Genomic DNA, 22,680 nt, shown 5'->3' on the forward strand with positions numbered 1-22,680 from the left:
CGAACCCGAACTTTTGCCGTCTCTGTTTTTTTTAATCCGAATTGAAAAAACAAATTTTTATTGAAGCTCAAATTTTATTCGAATATTTTCCACATCGAATTTTGGCCGTATTACGAATTGCTAACTATGCCACTAACCCACTAATTTAAACTAAATATGTTAAATTTGTCGGGATTAAAAAAAAATGTAATTTCTGAAAATTTGTTCGGAATTTATGATGAATTGTCGAAATTTCGAATGGAATTGTCAAAAGTTTGGATGACATGGGTTGTAATAATAGTTTGAAAATTAAAATTTGTCCGGAATTTCCGAATAATTATCAAAATTTCGGATGGCATGGGCTGTAATAATAGTGTTTAGCGAAGGCAAAAATGGAAAAATAAAAAAACGACAAATGAATTCTACTGTATCTTTAAAGGAGAGAAGAAGAGATATAACGTACTGTAACTACTGTAACAGTAGCGGCACTTGTCCATAGGGCTGGTATATAAGCCCGCCCATGCAAAACCATATTGGGCCTGCGGTCCAGCCCGAATAAAATGAGTAGAAAAACCCTAGACCAGACTAACAATAATCTCCTCGCCTCCCAAATATCTCCCGTCCTGTCCTTTCAACAATCCAACTTGGACTCGCCTCCCAAATCGACCAGACTAATTATCTCCTTTCAACAAACCAAACATATTCACACTCACAGGTTAGTATAACTCTCTCTCTCTCTCTCTTTTAACCTTTCACAAATAACATCACATGACGTAATTTTTATTTGTTATGCAGTAAACAAACAAACAACGAGGCCATGTCGAAATTCTTCTCACAGGTATTAATTAATTCATCTCTAATAACTCTATTATTATTATAAATAAATTGAAAAATAAAAAAAAAAAAATTGCTTTTTTAATTTTTTTAATGAATGTTTATTTGATAAATAGGGTGGTGATAGTGACACGGATTCGGATGACTTGCAAAGTGAGTCAGAAGTAGGAGATAATGATAATGGAGATAATGAACAAGGTGGAGAGAATAATAATATTAATCCGTCTAATAAGAATAAGTATTTGGATACTGGGGACGAATCCGATGACTCTGAAGGCGGACCACGTATTATTCGTTCTGCGAAAGACAAGCGTTTTGACGAGATGCGGTCCACGGTTGATCAGATGAAGAATGCTGTTAAGATTAATGACTGGGTTAGTTTACAGGAAAGTTTTGAGAAAATTAATAAACAGCTTGAGAAAGTGATGAGGGTTACAGAGTCGGAGAAAGCTCCCCGTCTTTATATTAAAGCGCTTGTTTTGTTGGAAGATTTCTTGGCCGAGGCTTTGGCTAATAAGGAAGCTAAGAAGAAAATGAGTCCTAGTAATAATAAGGCTTTGAATACCATGAAACAGAAGCTTAAGAAGAATAATAAGCTATATGAGGAGCTGATTGCCAAGTTTAGAGAGAACCCTGTGAGTGAGGATGATGGGACAAAAGCTGGTGAAGATTCTGAGGAGGAAGAGGAGTCTGGTTCTGAGTATGACGATGATCTGGATATAGTTGCTGTACCTAATAAGTCAGATTCGGAAGGTGATGATGATGATGAGGACCCAGACCAGGACACTAGTCAAGACGGGGGTTGGGAGAAGAAGAAAAGCAAGAAAGATAAGCTCATGGATAAAGAGTTCATGAAGGACCCAAGTGAGATAACTTATGAATCGGTTGCTAAGAAGTTTGAATCTATTGTTTCCGCAAGAGGTCGTAAGGGAACGGGAAGAGTTGAGCAGGTTGAACAACTCACTTTCTTGACAAAGGTTGCAAAGACTCCTGCCCAGAAGCTCGAGATCCTCTTCAGTGTCGTCTCCGCTTTGTTCGACGTCAACCCCAGTCTCAGTGGACACATGTCTGTCAATATTTGGAAGAAGTGTGTTCACAACATGCTTGTTATACTTGATATCCTTGAACAATACCCAAACATTGTGGTGGATGATACGGTTCAGCCTGAGGAGAATGAGACTAAGAAGGGAATAGACTATAATGGACCGATACATGTCTGGGGGAACTTGGTTGGCTTCCTTGAGAAAATTGATCTTGAATTCTTTAAGAGTTTGCAATACATTGATCCTCACACCAAGGAGTACGTCGAGAGGCTTAGGGATGAGCCCATGTTCTTTGTTCTTTCTCAAAATGTCCAGGCCTATCTGGAACGGGCTGGAAACCATAAGGCGGCTGCTAATGTTGCACTGAGACGCGTGGAACTCGTGTATTATAAGCCCCAAGAGGTCTACGATGCGATGCGGAAACTTGTTGAACACACAGAAGGTGGAGAAAATGGAGAAACTGAGACCGAGGAAGAGCATCAAGTTGTTGATGAACCTAGGGGCCCACCAGCTTTTGTTGTTACTCCAGAGCTTGTGCCTCGACGACCCACTTTTCCAGATAACTGCAGGATGTTGATGGATGAGCTGGTTTCTCTTATTTACAAATATGGGGATGAGCGAACAAAAGCTCGTGCAATGTTATGTGATATATATCATCATGCAATCATGGATGAATTCTCAAATTCGAGAGATTTATTGTTGATGAGTCACTTGCAGGATGGGGTTCAGCATATGGATATTTCGACCCAGATACTCTTCAACAGGGCAATGGCACAACTTGGCTTATGCGCATTCAGAGTTGGACTTGTAGCAGATGCTCACAGTTGCCTTTCTGAGTTGTATGCTGGTGGAAGGGTGAAGGAGCTACTTGCACAAGGTGTCTCACAGAGTCGGTTCCATGACAAGACTCCGGAGCAGGTACGAACTTCTGCTAATCTTACATTAGCAGTACTTAAGCATACTATCATTTCTTAAGACATACTAAAAGCGCCTTATATTGTATGCTGTGTTTTATGAAAAATTTAGTTTGATCGATGGAAGTAGTGTTTTATTTTATACAGAATTTATCATATACAGAATATCATATTTTCAGCTGTCTTTGCTCAGCAATTTCTAGTCTGAATTTCTGTCCTCTAAGATCAATACACTTCATACATCTCTTGCACACACCGGCGAAACTAATAGGAGTAGATTTAAATTTATGCAGATAAATAAGACTTTATAGAAACGTTTGAACTATATGTTATGTGCTGTTTGGGTTATTGTTTTTGTTTATTGGATGCTGTTGAGTTCCTCACAATTCAAGCTGTTTTTTATTTAAACAAAGGGAAAAGATGTTGGAAACACCAAGCCTAAAAAATGCATCTTGATACCCTAAAAGTGTTATTGTCATTTGGTGTGGTTTCATGCTTAGCTGAATTCTTGATAGTGCCATGAAAAAATGCTATCCATGATGGTCACAGTATAACCCTTTACTGTAAAAAGGATGAGTTGATTGCATTTACTTGTCACGCAGGTTATTTACCTAGACACAACTTCCATAAATTCTGGAGATGCTAAACGGCATAGATTCTGTAGCTCTCTAACCGAAGATTCTAACCAATGGTACGGAAAACATATCCCAGAACAGTCTGCATTAAAGATATGCTTGTGCCAGCAGCTTAAGTCATCTTGTTACTTTTTCACCACAGTTGTTGCAAGGCTCTAGTTTGAAATTTTGGTTTATCCTGAGCAACTGAAATTGATAGGTTTTGATGGAGACTTAAAGTTTACTCATGTGATGTGCCATTGCTCTATATATATGTAGTTGATGTTTTTTCAGTTTTACACTGTTTATGGGCTATGCATAGTCTATTTGTTGAACGTGGCTACGATCATGAGAGTTTGGTTTATTTTATTCTGTGTTGATAATGGTCACTAGTTTTTGAGTTTCATATGTGCACTTTGTACTAATATTCAGTTTGTGTTCATCAGGAAAAGTTGGAACGAAGGAGGCAGATGCCTTATCACATGCACATAAATCTTGAGCTTCTGGAAGCTGTCCATCTGATTTGTGCTATGCTCTTGGAAGTTCCTAACATGGCAGGAAACACTCTTGACGCTAAGCGGAAAATCATAAGCAAGACATTCCGTAGGCTGCTTGAGGTGAGCGAGAGACAGACATTTACAGCACCCCCTGAAAATGTTCGTGACCACATTATGGCAGCCACTAGGGCCCTTAGCAAGGGAGATTTCCATAAATCCTTCAATGTCATCAAGTCCCTTGATGTCTGGCGGCTTGTCAGGAACAGAGATGATGTTCTTGAGATGCTCAAGACTAAGATCAAGGAAGAAGCTTTGAGAACTTACCTTTTTACTTATTCTTCATGTTACAAATCATTGAGCTTGGACCAGCTCACCACCATGTTTGATCTATCCGAAGCCCACTCCCACAGCATTGTGAGCAAGATGATGATCATGGAGGAGCTCCACGCAAGCTGGGACCAGCCCACTCGTTGCATTGTCTTCCATAATGTTGAACAAACAAGGCTGCAGGCTCTTGCATCCCAGCTGACAGAGAAGTTAGCAGTCCTTGCAGAAAGCAATGAGAAAGCCTTTGAAGCAAGGACTGGTGGTGGATTGGATGGGATGCCCCCAAGGCGTAGGGAGCCTCAGGACTATGCTGGGGCAGCTGCAGGCAGGCAAGAGAACTTTTATCAGGGAAGACAGGGTGGCTATGGTGGGCGTACAGGATACAATGCTGGCGGTAAAGCTTCTGGTCAGGGTTCTGGAGGAGGTTATTACAGGGGTGATCGGACAGGTCAGTCTCGTGGTACTGGAGGTTATTCATCAGGCTATCAGAGCACTCGTTATCAAGATGCATACGGAGGGGTTGGAAGGACTCCCTATCAAACAGGTTCAGCAGTGAGGGGTTCACAGATGGATGGCTCAGGCAAAATGGTAAGTCTCAATAGGCGTGTTTGAGTATATCTAAATCATAAAGTAGAGAGAAACACAGTTAACTACAGCTCGGGTTTTGGTCTCTCCTGCTTTGCGGGAGCTTGAAGATTTGATTTGGCTAAATTTTTTGCAAGGGTAGATTTCTGTTTAATTTGTTTGTAATGAAATGCTTATTATGGACCACATTCGATATGTTCTGTTTTTGTTGTCCATTTTAGACTTCATGAATAATTTCCTTTTCAACGCCTCACTCCTTAGGCACTGTAGAATTAGATGATCACTTCTGCCTATCTGTTATCAATAGCTTATTGCATAGGTTCTCTACATTTTTGTGGTTGGTGTAGATAATCACAGTTAACAATTCATGTAGGATTTGGAGGGTATTAGGCGTAATACTTGTGCTTTCTGATAAATTCGACAGGAAATTGGTTTGTTTTGAAGTTTTGAACCAATGATATTTAGGCATACCAAATCCAATCCAGTCCAGTACAATCCTACGACCTAATAAAGCTTTTGTCAATTCACAATTGATAGTTATAATTCTTAAACTGCAGTATTCTGTTCAGGAGAAATTTGCCTATGGGAGATCTTTATCTACAATTGGCTAGCATCTGTTTGGGTCATCGGTTTGTGAGTCAGATAAGTATGTTTTCTTTGTAACTGAATATAATAACTAACCGTACACCGGGGCCAACAATATAGTAAAGTTGAACACTCACACCGGGGCCAATCTCGTTTATTAAGCGTACATGTACTTTTCCATAAACACTGGAACACTCACAGAGTGCAACGAGCACCAATAAAAATTTGAAGACTAGCAAAACCGTTAAGAGTAGGTCTGCATTGTTGTTTATGAAACTTGATGCCTTGATTTGTATATACTTTCGTAATTCATATGCGAAGTGTTGATAGTGTTCTCTTATATAAGTCTATTCTGTTGTATACACTAGGAAACGAATTTATTCAAATTTAACGTACTATATTAGTTACATTCTCTCTATATATGGTTATCTAGCCTATTATTTCTTATATTTGTTGCATTTGAAACTTATTGCGGATGCTAATTAAATGTGTGTACTTAATACTGATGAAAATGAATAGTGCCAAATCAAAATCAAATCATAATAAAAATCCAGTTTGTCAGTGCAGCTGTGGCATATACTTTTGTACGTTGTGTGTGTATATATTGTATATATAAGCTAAAAAGCGCCAAAACATTTATTTCTTTTTGTTATTATTACAAGAAAAAAAAAATGTTAGTTCACGCTTAATAACCGCTTAATAAACAATATAATAAAGTTATTGTTGAATTTTATGTTAGTGGTAATGCTAGGAGAGTTGTGACATCGATATATTAAAGAAACCAAGAATAAAAATAGAGAAGACTAGAGATTGATTAGGGTTAGAGAGTTTTTGTATTTAAGATAGTGTTCTCTATCCAGAGTTACATATTTATACTAAAACTAAAACATGATAATTGAAACTACTAGATATGGATGCCCACACTTATAGAAACATACGACTTTCCATATTGGATATATTCTAATACTGACATATTCTAACATTCCCCCTCAAGCTGTAATTACGCAAACTATACAAATTATAGCTTGGATTACAAAAAACAAAATATAAGAATACTGCTCTCCTTTTCGCATAGAACTATCTTTAGTTAAAGAACTCGAACAACTGTTGAGACGTTCTGGAGGTGAAACTGTCGGTATAGGCTATGGCCTAACTTGAATACTAAAGGTGTACCACAATCACAAACTAAAATCATAACACCGGTTTAGTGGCACACTTCTTGACTACTACTCACTCCATTCGCTGTTATGGCTGTCATAATATAAATTGAAAACAATAACACTGACTTGATGTGCGCTTCTTGGCTGCTACTATCAATATCACTATTAATGTTAACAAAATACTATTATGGGTACTCTGAATCTCGAATCAATCAATCCGGTGCGCTTATAACTTGATCAAGCACGAATCCTCGATGAGTGCTTTAGGCTTGATCGCTACCTTAAACATACTTTGCGGTTTAGGACTAAACATACTTTTTGCAGTTTAGGCATGACTACTACACTCAAATATACTTTGCGGTTTAGGCATGATCAAGCTACACGAAACATACTTGCAGCTTTAGGCTTGATCAAGCTACCCTCGAATCTTCAAGATTGCAGTTTAGGCTTGACTGCTACCTAAATACTGAAGACTGAATAGTGGATATGCCTTGTCATGAAAAGTTCGTCAAGGCATGCCGGAATATGAAGACATGAGTACTCTTTCTCATACGTCTCCATATTCTCCTTCCCTCATATACTACTGAATGTCTTCATATCTCCCTATTCCCCCTCTCAAGTTGGAATATACAAGGCTGAGTAGGAACATACAAAGACTTGTCTATTCCGACTTGAACTTGAAATAGAGAAAACCAAATACTAACTTATACAACCAACCAATGCCCACTTCAAAAAACAATACTTCATACTCCAATACACAAAAAAAAAATCTAACAGAACATGTATCAAACAATACTCACTATAGAGGGTGGAGGGTGGGTTGCGCCTTTTTATGACTACGAACTTCTGGAATAGTGGAAGATGGAAAGAATAATTCCTCGTGAGATAGAGGTCATGTGCCCCTATAATACTTCAAACAAACAATTTGATCATGTTCTAGAAACTGAGACAGAAGACGACATCAATACCAACTGCGCGGAAGCTAGAAACCCAAACATCCATAACGGCATACAAACAATACTACCCCTCCAATCCTGGATGAGAGTGCAAACTACCTTCCAAAGGCTTGACACTTCAAAAATCTCGAAAACTGATGTGTGGAGGCATGGGTGCGAGCGCGCCTTCGTCAAGGCATATTAGAGCGCGATGCCCTTTACTCTTCCAACTTCCAAGATTTTCGGAATGTGCGCCTTTGGCTGGCTATACTTGAGTCTTGTGCCCTCTTCTCTGAAAAAAAAACGACAAACAATACTAAAACCAACCTTTGGCGTGCATCGTCCAATACTAATTTCAAAGACTTCGAGATACAGAGAGGTTGTGCCCCTCTTACAATACTAAGACAGAGAGATTCTGGAAGAAGGAGACTGCGGAAGCAAAACAATACTAAGAAACCAATACTGAGAAACTTTGGATCTCTCTCCTAGCATTCTTCAAACAAACTTTAAACACCAGCGGAATCTTGAAAAGTTACTTCGAACCATAGAGAATAATGAAATGAGAGATTTCAGAACTTAGAATACTTAAACATGTCGATGAATAGTATCGTGAATAGTGTCAGTGAACAGTAATGGTGAACAGTGCCAGTGAATAGTACTATTGAACAGTAAATCCTTCCAGAGAAAGATTGAAATTTGAATTGAGATATTAGAGCTTCTTCTTGTGAGAAATCCTTCTTATTCTTGAAACTTGACTTGAATACTATACTGAAAAATTTAAATAAACTTGATTTTTTTTCTTAGTGAGGGATTCCTCTCCTAGCATACCACTTAACCTCGCTCTGATACCATGTTGAATTCTATGTTAGTGGTGATGCTATGAGAGTTGTGACATTGATATATTAGAGAAACCAAGAATAAAAACAGAGAAGACTAGAGATTGATTAGGGTTAGAGAGTTTTTGTATTTAAGATAGTGTTCTCTACCCAGAGTTACATACTTATACTAAAACTAAAACATGATAATCGAAACTACTAGATATGGATGTCCACACTTATAGAAACATGGGACTTTCCATATTGGACATATTCTAATACTGACATATTCTAACAGTTATACACCACTACTCTCTACTAACTGTACTTGCTTCTCTTTTGATACATGTAATTAGTGGTGTCAAATAGGTCGGGTCGGGCTGGCCATATCCTCAAACAATGAAGTCCTTATGTTTTGAGGGTCGGGCCAATCCTACCATCATTTGCCTCGAGGCTGGGTCGGGTCAGGCCAATGCTTAAATCTCAAAGTCTTTACCCGGCCCTCAACCCTCTCGGGAGGGCTTGAAGGGTCGGGCTTGAGGGACAAACGTGAAAGTCGAGTACTGTAACGCCCGTATTTAAAATACGTATTTATTTAATTATTAATTTATTTATTAATTTATTTAAAATTCGCTGGATTGGATTTGGGATATGTGGGCCTGATTTCTAGGCCCGAGTCTGTATTGGGCTTAGGTTTCGAACCCAAGTATATATACATATTTTTCTAGAGAATAGGGTTTGGAGATAAAAATAAAATAAAAATGGAGGTGGAGATAAAAAAAAACTTGATTGCTAGAGCGTTGGAGCACGACGATTCGGACGATGAGGGATTCGTCAAGTTTTAATACAGGTGAGTAGTTATATTTTAAATCTATTTTACCGAATCTACGGAAAAAGCTTTATTGTCGAGTTTTTCTTTCGCTCAGTTTTTCTTTTACTATGTCGTTTAGTTTTCTCTCATCCTGTTGAATGGATACCTCGTTAAATGCTAGTTTTGCTTAATTACTAAAACTCTGGAAGTTGAGTTATTAAACTGTTGGAACTGAGGTCGGTAATGGTAATGGCGGCACGAGCCAAACCAACGTTTGTCCTGTATCTGGTTTGAATCTGCTACACTGTTGTGGTGTGGGTTGATTTTATTTTGATTTGGTTGATGTCGGGGGACATCGGGATGGAAATTTGGGTGTCTTTGTTGAGCTTGAGAGATGCGCCAATGGCGTCGCCCACCTAAAAAGGAACGGAATCGTCCTGCTCTTATTTGTTTGAACTCTGTTTTTGTGATGTTAAACTGTTGTATTTTGTTATGGGATTGGTTAGTGATGTTTCGATCGGTGGTAAGGTGATGTCAAAGCTTGGAGGCGTTAATGGCGTTGAAACAGTTTGGTGAGGAGTGAGGAGTTTGGATTTTCGTGCCTATCCCAAGATTTGGTTATGATGTAGGTCAACACCGAATCGATTGGTGGTGGTTGGTGGTTAGCATAGGTGCTGTTGGGAGCTTGAAAGCTTGTCAATGGCGGTCGGGGTTGAGTTTTCGAAGTGTGAAGGTATCGAGTTTTTATTGTATACAAATATTGGGTTTTTCATCCGAAATCAAAACCGGGCCGGATCGAGAGGAGGACGAAAGTGGTGGCCGGGCGCCACGTGTCCGGTGGTGTGGAAGAAGCCGAAATGAGGGGAGATGAGGAAGACGACTGTTGCTGTGGTTGGGCCTTGGGCCAAACCAATTAGTTACTTGAGCCGGTCCATATTAGTTTAAATTGTTTTGGGCCTTAGCTTGTTTAGTTGTTGGGCCGAGTTCTATTTTGTTTCTTTGGGCCCTGTTTAGTTGTTTGGTCGGGCCAATTCTATTTTGTTCTTGGGTCAGACCACTTTAGTTTTCTTTGGGCCGAACCAATTAAAGTTTTGGGCCAGTTTCAAGTTTGTTTTGGGAGCCGGTCCATATAACTTAAAATAGATCTAATTAGGTCTTTAAATGTTTAGACTTTTGGGGCCGGGTTCTAAGGTTTGGGTTTGGGCTCAGCTAGTTGGGTCCGAACCGTTTCCTTAGTCATGAGCCCATGAGCCATGCACCTTTGCCCTTAGCCATGAACCAGGGCTATGACCCTGAACCTGTTGAACATGGAAACGATAGTTTGACTTTGCCAATGACAGGTTGACTTTGACATTGACCGTTGACCATTGATTGTGGAATATTGACTTTTTCCAGATTTTCACATATTTAAGAATATGGACAAATGTATTAATAAAATATTGTCAAAAATTATATAACTTTGTTTGTCATTATCTAATTAAGATTTAACGTGAGTAGTGTGTAAAGAATATAAATACTGGCATGTAATAAGAGGGGAATTCTTATAAGACTTAGATATATACGTTTTTATGAGAATTAAACTACACATGGACTTAGATTCATGGACTTTAGTATTGGGCTTTGATGGTGAATGGAGTTCACATAAATATATTGAATGAATACGTTACAGGATTGATTACTATTATGAGTTGCTACTTAAATGAATTGTAGTATTTATGAAACCTTGAGATATTCCATATGGTGTAGTGCAATATATAATTGGCACCTGAAATAATAAGTTTCGAGATTTGATATAGAGATATTTGGATATCGTGCAATGAATAGTATTGACACATGATAATATGGATTGTATTATAACGAGAAACGTTGAGCTTCAGTACAATTAAGTATACTGGTATGAGATAGAACAAGAATTATTATTGAGATTTTCCAAATATGGTGACTTAGTGCAATAATTTATTTGGCACGTGATAGAGTGAAATGGTTATGAGATACTAAGGTATGACACCTGAATAAATTAATTAATCGAAAAAATCCTCCTAACCTAGCTACCACAACTCATGTGATTTGGCCCTAGTAATGGGCGTATGTGATATGATTGGCCCTTTGGGCGTTTCAATGAATCGGAATGGCCCTTCTGGCGTAAGTAATGTGATTGGCCCTTCTAGCATTTCAGTGAAGCTGAATGGCCCTTCTGGCGTAGCCGAATGGTGGCTTGATTATTTCGTTCGCAAAATTAGAACGAGACACGCGATATTTTATGCCGAATAGTGGCAGTACTTACATAATGGCTTTCGTGTGAGGGTTACCTGGTGTGCGGCATCCCGCTCAGGGTAGTTACGCACAAAGTGGTTCATTATGTGAGGGGAGGCATGTGGATGTACATGTTCGGCGTTGGGAAGAGATTGTGGTAGCCAGGGAAACTAGGTAAGACATAGATACGACGTGATTTTAGGGACACACAAAGAAAGCCTTAAATAATATAATTATGGTAATATGTTGGTTAATAATATATCTTTAAAGATATGATTGTATATAGTTTTGCATAAAGGTGGGTCAACCTAATTACTTGTGCAGAGACGACCCACTCTGTAGTTGAGCATGAAATGCACTAAGTATAGAATATGCTTGGCTGGTTAGTAGTTTAGTTAGAACCTAAGGCGCCTCGTGGAGGAACTAAATGTCTTTGTATTATTGTTGGGAAACTAAGGCGCCTCAGTGGAGGAACTACCTGCCTTAATTATTGTACTTAAGGATGTTATATTATTCGTTGGATGTTAAGGCGCCTCAGTGGAGGAACTAACTGCCTTATTTAGTGTGTAAATATATGTATAAGTATATATTGTATTTTAGAGCTACTCACACCAGCATTTTTATAATGTTGACCCGATTTGCATGTTTGCTTATCGGGTGTGTTCATTAAATGAACATAGTTGATAAGTCTTAACAAGTTTAGTGTTGAAGAAAGTTGGTTGCTGCTTGTGGTTTGCGTTAGCATCGCATTTCAAGATAGGTTTTGTTTTCCTTGGTGATATAGATTTTCAGTTGAGACAATGTTATTTGTTTTTTCATTTGTAATTTTAAATAAAGAGTTATTGAAAAGAGATTTATAGCCTAATCTTATTTGTGAATTTTTGTAATGAAGAAGACTTTTGTTTAAGTTAAAATTTTTATTGTTTTTTAATTATCCGCATGTTTAAACTGTTTATAGGTTTTTGGAAGTTGAGAGTGTATCACACCTCAAAAATCGAAGAGTCGGGAACAAATATTGTTTTTTCTGAATTCTGTCAAAATTTGGGGTGTGACAGGTACTATGTTATACATTTGATTTACAAAATAAATTTAGAAACATTAGTTAAAAATGATAAAATCAAATGCACTTCACAATTAAACCTTCAAACTAATAAAAAAAATTGTCTAAGTTGTGTTAGTCAATTAAGATCAGCTAAATTCATTTCATAAAATATTATAATAAAATTATAAGGTTGACAAACTTGAGAGATAAACGTTCTTTTAAGTGATTTTTAGCATATTAATGCTAAAATGAAATATATTGTATGAAGATTTATTAAAATATATGTGGTAAATGTTGAGGGCCGAGCTTCAGGGAGGGCTTAAGTTTCAAAGTCTAGGCCCTTACCCTCCCCTCAAAGGCTTGAGGGCCGGGTAGGCCCAACCCATGAATGTGTGATGGTCTTATTTTGAGGGCTTTTTTTGGCCCATGGGGCAGGCGGGCTAAGGACTTGAGGGCCATTTTGACACCCTACCGGACGTAGTACATGGATTGCCCACTCAGCCTTGGCCCAAAAAACTTATTCCAACCATCTACACGTGAAATAAGATCCAAAAGAAAATTAAAAAGAAAACACACACACACACACACACCAATAGCTACACGTTTAATTTTTTAGGGTCCTATTAACAGACTCCGGGCCTAATTTGGGGTCTGCAATTGTGTTGGGCACCACGTAGAAACACACACAAAGAGAAAGAGAAGAAGATTGTTTGATTTCACGTCAAGAAATTAAAGATTCAGCGAAGAAGATTGAAACTAGAAAAGACAGTTGTTGAGACGATGATGATTTCAACAAAGGTTTTGATCTGTGAAGGTATCGGATGAGAATTTGAAGTTTTAGCTAGTTTGGATGGATTAGTTATGGTTATTGTTGTTGATTTGAGTAGAAATGATGAATTGAAGAATGTTGATGTTAAATTTTCTAGTTGGTGTAATCATCTCTCTCCTCAAGTTGAACACAGAGCCTTTACTCCTGAAGAAGACGGGCCAAGTTCGGTAACAAATGGGCCACGATTGCTCGTTTATTAAGAGTCTACTCTTAAGCACAAATCTTCTGGTGAAGATGGTGGGTGGGAGTAGTATTCACATCCAATGAATACCACACACGTGTCCAGCACAAACAGAAATACCGCACCGACCTCATGTCCTCGTCCTCTAAACTTGCTGCATAGCAATTCACCGCACGCAAGTGGTATACTCAACTCGCTTCAGAGTGACTCACATCATCAGCTTGCACACGCGATCTAAGATGTTCGTCCTATGAGCTAGCTCCAGAGTAGCTCAACTCTCACACCCTCATGCGTAATGTTCCATCTAATGACATCATCCATTATCCAGATGCAATCATTATCATAGCCATACTGGAACAACCCAACCACTCCCCATCATTGTGGGATTCCTACCAACACCAACCCTACACACATACCAGATCTCAACCACACATCTGTACTCATCAATACACGTGTTGCGCAGATCTTCATTCTCAACAACTATAAATACCACATGCATGAACTACGTCAGACCTAATTCTTCTCTCCCCACCCCCAAAATCGAGAGATAGATACGTAGGCAGTTCGCTCATCAACAAACTCGGTCTTTCCCACATTCAATCCCATTCTCCTTCCTACCTTGTATGTAAAGGTGAACTAAAATGCTCCTTGACATTGGCGCCACATGTGGTCTCGATTTCTTGAGAAACCACTTCACAAATCCTAAAACCAAACAGAAAAATACTCAAGCCCACGAAGCAGGGCAAGCCTCGGAGCTCAAATCCAAAGCTGAGTGAACCATCTTTCCTTTCTTCTCTTCTCGCACGCCGACACCTTTACATCAACATGTGCTAATTCAGCATTTGTCTAAAACCCACATCTCTGGAAAACGACAAGTCTTTCATGAATGGTTAATATTTTTGTTATGGATTCAATAGCTAATTAATTGAAAAACCAAACTTTGGGTAACGAATAAAAAGTCAAATTGAAGTTCAGGATCTTAATGGGGACCATTATTTTGGTCAAGAGTCACCTGCTGATCCTATAACCCTTTCTCCCATTTATTCATGCTTGTTATACGAAAGTGTCTCCTTCTGTTCAAGTGGAGAATCCTCGATTCGTTGCTTAGTAAGAAATTTTTGCAGAGTTGCTCGATTTGGGTCCTGAAGAAAATGAAAGCGATCTCACCTATGTCCTTCTCTGGATCTTGGATCCACCAGCTATGAGAAATCCACCAATCCGTCGCTGCCGACCAATCAGATAAGTCTATTTGTGTTTACTATTGTGTGAAGCACTTTACGGTTACAAAACGTGAATTCGATATACTTTGATTAATTTCAAGTCTATTTGAATTCAATACAACAAGACTCGACCTGGTGAGCTTAAATTTATTTCAACCGTTTCATTAGTGAATTTATTCGTCTTGTTTTGGCACAGACTTCGCTTCATATTAGCATTATCATTGCGTAGCCCCTTGTTTATCGTATCACGCTCCAAGCTGGGGGATAGTCTACCATAACAATCTCCAAACTGGGGCTGGCTACAGCCACAGGGGAATGTTCAATCCACTCGATTTATCAAAGGCCAATCTCCGAACTGAGGCTACTCACATTTTTACAGGGCAATTAAAACTTCAAAAATAAATTGGGGCTAGCTATTGACGACGATCTCCAAATCAAGATGCCCACAGAATCACTCGGGTCACGACACCCAGCTGAGTATAACACTCACTTGAGCTCAAACGCTACATAACGTCACCACTTCTCTCCTGTTGTCAAGACCCCAGAGGTCGCCCCAGCTCCTATTGACAAGACCCTAGAGCAGGGCCGTCCCTGAATTTTCAATGGCCTAGTGCAAATAGCGAAATGTGGCCCTCTTCCAGTACTCTTCCATCAACACAAAATAGATCATCGAAATATTTCGCTTATCGCATTTTTGGCTGCAAAAAACTTTCAAAGTTAATTTTCTTTAAAAATTCATTTTCAATAGACATTAACGCTAGCCCATTTAGTCTTTCTTGTATACTTAAAAGTCTCTTGATATGCTTAATACTTAAATGAAGATGAACCATAGTGGTATGCGTCTGCCTTGATGAAGTCACTGCACACTTCACAATTCACAATTCACACGACAATTTGTAATGCCTGCAATTAAATATATATACAACACTAAATTAGATTAGATTTGGAATTAAATTGAGTTATTAAAATAATATTTAAGAAAGAGAAAATTGATTTTAATCTCTAACTTACTTGAAGAAGAATCAAAAGTTAGTTGAATAATCAAAGTGAAAACTAATACAAATCCACAATTGTAAAGAAATTTTTTTGAGAATGAGAGGATACTAGATGATCAGAAGATGAAATGGTGAATGAGGGGTTTTTTTTTTTTTTTTTTTTTTTTTTTTTTTTACTTTTTTTTTGGTATTTGAGTAATTGAGGCAAATAATTAATGAGGTATCTAGTCGTTGAGAGAGATATCTAGTCGTTGAGAAGATCTATTTTTTCGATAATGCTCATTTATTATATATCTTATTTCCTATTTTTACGAAAATAATTAATGAAGAAAGAGAATATGAGGGGATATTTCCGTTGCTTATTGTGATTTGTGAAATTTCTAGTTTTTTTGAGCTTGTGATTTGCCAAATAGGCTTTTTCTACTAATATTATTTTTTTAGACCTTGTATATTGGGGGCCCTGTGCAGTCGCCCACATTGCACTCGCTGTGGTCGGGCTCGCCCAGGCAGGTCGCCTCTGCTCTGTTATAAAGACCCTGAGAGATCACCCCCTCTCTGATATAAAGACCCCAGAGATCACCCCAGCTCCTGTTGACAAGACCCCAGAGGTCGCACCAGCTCCTGTTGACAAGACCCCAGAGGTCGCCTTCGCTCCTGTTATCAAGACCCCAGAGGTCGCCCCAGCTCCTGTGGCACATCAAGACCCTAGAGGTCGCCCCAGCTCCTGTCGACAAGACCCCAAAGGTCGCCTCCGCTCCTATTATCAAGACCCCAGAGGTCGCCCCAGCTCCTATTGTCAAGACCCCAGAGGTCGCCTCCGCTCCTGTCATCAAGACCCCAGAGGTCGCCTCCGCTCTTGTTGTCAAGACACACCAGAGGTCGCCTTAGCTCCTATTGTCAAGACCCCAAAGGTCGCCTCAGCTCCTGTTGTCAAGGCTAGCTATCAACTGCGATCACCAAATCAGGACGCTCACTAGAGCCGCCAGCTCACTAGCGCAGGCAGACACACTTGGATCCTGACGCCCACCTATGTAACACGCTCTCTTGAGTTCATAGGCTCCATAGCCTCTCCAATTACCACTAGTTGAGGACCTACAACTGTAGGATCAACTCAGTGAGAATGCTCTCCGTGAGCAATACACTTTCTTAAGCTAACCCACTCTCTTGAGCTCGTAGGCTCCATAGCCTCTCCAATTCCCACTAGTTGAGAACCTACAACTGTAAGATCAACACAGTGAGAACGCTCTCTATGAAGCAACATGCTCTCCATGAGCAACACGCTTTCTTAAACTAACACACTCTCTTGAGCTCGTAGGCTCCATAGCCTCTCCAATTCCCACAAGTTGAAGACCTAAAACTGTAGGATCAACTCAGTGAGAACGCTCTCCGCAAGCAACAAGCTTTCATAAGCTAACACACTCTCCGTGAGCAACAAGCTTTCATAAGCTAACACACTCTCCGTGAGCAACAAGCTTTCATAAGCTAACAAGCTCTCCGCAAGCAGCACGCTCTCTTGAGCTCATAGGCTCCATAGCCTCTCCAACTCCCACTAGTTGAGGACCTACAACTGTAGGATCAACTCAGTGAGAATGCTCTCTATGAGCAACAAGCTTTCAAAAGCTAACATGCTCTCTGCGAGCAACAAGCTTTCATAAGCTAACACACTCTCCGTGAGAAGTACGCTTTCTTGAGCTCATAGGCTCCATAGCCTCTCCAATTCCCACTAGTTGAGGACCTACAACTGTAGTATCAACTCAGTGAGAAAGTTCCCCGTCAGAAGTACGCTTTCTTAAGCTAACACGCTCTCCGCGAGCAACATGCTCTCTTGAGCTCATAAGATCCTGACGCCTCTCTAATTCCCACTAGTTGAGGACCTACAACTGTAGGATCAACTCAGTGAGAACACTCTCTACGAAGCAACACACTCTCCGTGAGCAACACGCTCTTCGCGAGCAACTCGCTTTCTTAAGCTAACACGCTCTTTGCGAGCAACATGCTTTCTCAAGCTACCAGGCTCCATAGCCTCTACAGTTCTTACTAGTTGACGACCTACCACTCTAGGTTCCACTCAATTCTCACTAGTTGAGGGAACGCTTTAAACTAGCCGAACTAAAACACTCTCAGGAGTTCAAGCATTCTCCAACACCGAACGCTCCCTCAAGCTCATAGGCTACTTAGCCACCATACTTCTCACTAGTTGCCATTTCTAGGATCAACTCAGTGCAGAACGCTCTAAACGAGCCGAATATGCAGCTGAACTCGAACACTCTAAGGAGCCCAAACGCTTTCATTCGAGCTCAAACTCTCTAACAGCGCTACAACATACTCTCAGTACCACGGTCGGCATTTCTGTTTACAACTGCTCGCATCCTCGCATGTGCTAAACACGTGCTATCGTTCTCTCTCAACAGATCACTCCTCCGTACAAAGCGACCTACTGAGAGGGGGTTGTGTGAGGGAGTAGTACGTATTCACATTCAATGAATACCACACATGTGTCCAACACAAACAGAAATACCGCACCGACCTCATGTCCTCGTCCTCCGAACTTGCTGCATAGCAATTCACCGCACGCAAGTGGTATACTCAGCTCGCTTCAAAGCGACTCACATCATCAGCTCGCACACGCGATCTAAGATGTTCGTCCTACGAGCTCGCTCTAGAGTAGCTCAACTCGAACACCCTCATACGGAATGTTCCATATAATGACATCATCCATTATTCAGATGCAATCATTACCAGAGCCGTACTGGTACACCCAACCACTCCCCATCATTGCGGGATTCCTACCAACACCAGTCCTACACGCATACTAGATCTCAACCACACATTTGTACTCATCAATACACGTGTTGCGCAGATCTTCATGCTCAACAACTATAAATACCACATACATGAACTACGTCAGACCGGATTCTTCTCACCCCCAAGAATCGAGATATAGATACGGAGGCAGTTCGCTCATCAACAAACTCGGTCTTTCCCACATTCAATCCAATTCTCCTTCCTACCTTATATGTAAAGGTGAACTAAAATGCTCCTTTGCATTGTGTGTGAGGGAGTAGTATTCACATCCAATGAATACCACACATGTGTCCAGCACAAACAAAAATACCGCACCGACCTCATGTCCTCGTCCTCTGAACTTGCTACATAGCAATTCACCGCACGCAAGTGGTATAATCAGCTCACTACAGAGCGAATCACATCATCAGCTCGCACACGCGATCTAAGATGTTCGTCCTACGAGCTCGCTCCAGAGTAGCTCAACTCGCACACCCTTATGCGGAATGTTCCATCTAATGACATCATCCATTATCTAGATGCAATCATTACCAGAGCCACTCCCCATCATTGCGGGATTCCTACCAACACCAGCCCTACACACATACCAGATCTCAACCACACATCTGTACTCATCAATACACGTGTTGCACAGATCTTCATGCTCAACAACTATAAATATCACATGCATGAACTACGTCAGACCTGATTCTTCTCTCCCCCCAGAATCGAGAGATAGATACGTAGGCAGTTCGCTTATTAACAAACTCGGTCTTTCCCACATTCAATCCCATTCTCCTTCCTACCTTGTATGTAAAGGTGAACTAAAATGCTCCTTTACATTGGCACCATCTGTGGTCTCGATTTCTTGAGAAACCACTTCACAAATCCAAACACCAAACAGAAAAATACTCAAGCCCACGAAGCAGGGCAAGTCGGAGCTCAAATCCAGAGCTGAGTGAACCATCTTTCCTTTCTTCTTTTCTCGCACGCCGACACCTTTACATCAACATGTGCTAATTCATCATTTGTCTAAAACCCACATCTCTGGAAAACGACAAGTCTTTCATGAATGGATAATATTTTTGTTGTGGATTCAATAGCTAATTACTTGAAAAACCAAACTTTGGGTAACGAATAAAATTCAAATTGAAGCTTCAAGATCTTAATGGGGACCATTCTTTTGGTCAAGAGTCGCTTGCTGATCCTAAAACCCTTTCTCCTATTTATTCATGCTTGTTATACGAAAGTGTCTCCTTCTGTTCAAGTGGAGAATCCTCAATTCGTTGCTTGGTAAGAAATTGTTGCAGAGTTGCTCGATTTGGATCCTGAAGAAAATGAAAGCGATCTCACCTGTGTCCCTCTCTGGATCTTGGATCAACCAGCTATGAGAAATCCACCGATCCGTCGCTGCCGACCAATCAGATAAGTATATTTGCATTTACTATTGTGTGAAGCATTTTACGGTTACATAACGTGAATTCGATATACTTTGATCTATTTCAAATCTATTTGAATTCAATACAACAATGCTCAACCTGGTGAACTTAAATTTATTTCAACCGTTTCATTAGTGAATTTATTTGTCTTGTTTTGGCATGGACGTCACTTCATATTAGCATTATCATTGTGTAGCCCCATGTTATCATATCACGCTCCAAGCTGGGGGCTAGTCTACCATAACAATCTCCGAACTAGGGCTAGCTACAGCCAAAGGGGAATGTTCAATCCACTCGATTTATCAAAGGCCAATCTCCCAACTGGGGCTACTCACATTTTTACAGGGCAATTAAAACTTCAAAAATAAAATGGGACTGCGCTAGCTATTGACGACGATCTCCAAATCAGGATGCCCACAGAATCACTAGGGTCACGACACCCAGCTGAGTATAACGCTCACTCAAGCTCAAACGCTATATAACGTCACCACTTCTCTCTTGTTGTCAAGACCCCAAATGTTGCCCCAACTCCTGTACCCCAGAGGTCGCCTCCACTCCTGTTATTAAGACCCCAGAGGTTGCCCCAGCTCCTATGGTCAAGACCCCAGAGGTCACCCCAGCTCCTATTGACAAGACCCTAGAGGTCGCCTCGCTCTTGTTATTAAGACCCCAGAGGTCGCCCCAACTCCAGTGGTCAAGACCCCAGAGGTTGCCTCCGCTCTTATTGTCAAGACCCCAGAGGTCGCCCCTACTCATGTTGACAAGGTACCCCAGAGGTCGTCTCTGCTCCTGACATGTTATCAAGACCCCAGAGGTCGCCCCAACTCCTGTTGACAAGACCCCAGAGGTCGCCCGCCTCCTCGCTATCAAGACCCCAGAGGTCACCCCAGCTCCTGTTGTCAAAACCCTAGAAGTCGCCTCCGCTCCTGTTATCAAGACCCCAGAGGTCGCCCCAACTCATGTGGTCAAGACCCAGAGGTCCCCTCCGCTCTTGTTGTCAAGACACCAGAGGTTGCCTCAGCTCTTGTTGTCAAGGCTAGCTATCAATTGCGATCTCCAAATTAGGATGCTCACTAGAGCCGCCAGCTCACTAGCGCAGGCAGACTCGCTTGGATCCTGACGCCCACCTGAGTAACACGCTTTCTTGAGCTCATAGGCTCCATAGCCTCTCCAATTTCCACTAGTTGAGGACCTACAACTGTAGGATCAACTTAGTGAGAACGCTCTCTACGAAGCAACATGCTCTCCGTGAGCAACACGCTTTCTTAAGCTAACACACCCTCCGCGAGCAACACGCTCTATTGAGCTCATAGGCTCCATAGCCTCTCTAATTCCCACTAGTTGAGGACCTACAATTGTAAGATCAACTCAGTGAGAATGCTCTCCACGAGAAACAAGCTTTCATAAGCTAACACACTCTCCGCGAGCAACAAGCTGTCATAAGCTAACATGCTCTCCGCGAGCAGCACACTCTCTTGAGCTCATAGGCTCCATAGCCTCTCCAATTCCCACTAGTTGAGGACCTACAACTGTAGGATCAACTCAGTGAGAACGCTCTCTGCGAGCAACAAACTTTCATAAGCTAACACGCTCTCCGCGAGCAACAAGCTTTCATAAGCTAACACACTCTCCGCGAGCAGCACGCTCTCTTGAGCTCATAGGCTCCATAGCCTCTCCAATTCCCACTAGTTGAGGACCTACAACTGTAGGATCAACTCAGTGAGAAAGCTCCCCGTCAGAAGTACGCTTTCTTAAGCTAACACGCTCTCCGCGAGCAACACGCTCTCTTGAGCTCATAGGATCCTGACGCCTCTCCAATTCCCACTAGTTAAGGACCTACATCTGTAGGATCAACTCAGTGAGAATGCTCTCTACGAAGCAACACGCTCTTCGTGAGCAACTCGCTTTCTTAAGCTAACACGCTCTCCGCGAGCAACATGCTTTCTCAAGCTACCACGTTCACTCGAGCTACCAAGCTCCATAGCCTCTATAGTTCTTACTAGTTGACGACCTACCACTCTAGGCTCCACTCAATTCTCACTAGCTGAGGGAACGCTCTAAACAAGCCGAACTAAAACACTCTCAAGAGTTCAAGCATTCTCCAGCACCAAACGCTCTCTCGAGCTCATAGGCTACTTAGCCACCATACTTCTCACTAGTTGAGGATCTACATTTCTAGGATCAACTCAGTGCAGAACACTCTAAATGAGCTGAATACGCAGCTGAACTCGAACACTTTCAGGAGCCTAAACGCTTTCATTCGAGCTCAAACGCTCTAACATCGCTACAACATACTCTCAGTAGCACGGTCGGCATTTTTGTTCACAATTGCTCGCATCCTCGCATGTGTTAAACACGTGCTATCGCTCTCTCTCAGCAGATCACTCCTCCGTACAAAGCAACCTACTGAGAGGGGGCTATGTGAGGAGTAGTATTCACATCCATTGAATACTACACACGTGTCCAGCACAAACATAAATACCGCACCAACCTCATGTCCTGGTCCTCCGAACTTGCTGCATAGCAATTCACCGCACGCAAGTGGTATACTCAGCTCGCTTCAGAGCGACTCACATCATCAGCTCGCACACGCGATCTAAGATGTTCGTCCTAATAGCTTGCTCCAGAGTAGCTCAACTTCGCACACCCTCATGCGGAATGTTCCATCTAATGACATCATCTATCATCCAGATGCAATCATTATCAGAGTCGTACTGGCACAACCCAACCACTCCCCATCATTGTGGGATTCCTACCAACACCAGTCCTACATGCATACCAGATCTCAACCACACATCTGTACTCATCAATACACGTGTTGCACAGATCTTCATGCTC

General features: G+C 41.1%; 1 protein-coding gene across 1 annotated transcript; it reads left to right on the forward strand.

The window, feature by feature from the left end:
- The first annotated feature begins 552 nt into the window (after positions 1-552).
- EIF3C (eukaryotic translation initiation factor 3C) lies at positions 553-5,039 on the forward strand. Its single transcript, XM_086559637.1, has 4 exons — positions 553-694; positions 775-817; positions 930-2,774; positions 3,831-5,039. The coding sequence occupies exons 2-4, from the start codon at positions 797-799 to the stop codon at positions 4,818-4,820; spliced, it is 2,856 nt and encodes a 951-aa protein (XP_086415763.1). The 5' UTR covers positions 553-694; positions 775-796; the 3' UTR covers positions 4,821-5,039.
- Positions 5,040-22,680: the final 17,641 nt, after the last annotated feature.

The sequence above is a fragment of the Coptis chinensis genome, chromosome 5, assembly GCF_015680905.1.
Source record: "Coptis chinensis isolate HL-2020 chromosome 5, ASM1568090v1, whole genome shotgun sequence".
Taxonomy (NCBI): Eukaryota; Viridiplantae; Streptophyta; class Magnoliopsida; order Ranunculales; family Ranunculaceae; genus Coptis; species Coptis chinensis.

Bases quoted from the DNA above. Each gene is read 5' to 3' on its own strand.
- EIF3C (XM_086559637.1), top strand. From the start codon at position 797: ATGTCGAAATTCTTCTCACAG. The intron at 818-929 runs GTATTAATTAAT...TTTGATAAATAG, and splicing joins TGTCGAAATTCTTCTCACAG to GGTGGTGATAGTGACACGGA. The intron at 2,775-3,830 runs GTACGAACTTCT...TGTGTTCATCAG, and splicing joins ATGACAAGACTCCGGAGCAG to GAAAAGTTGGAACGAAGGAG.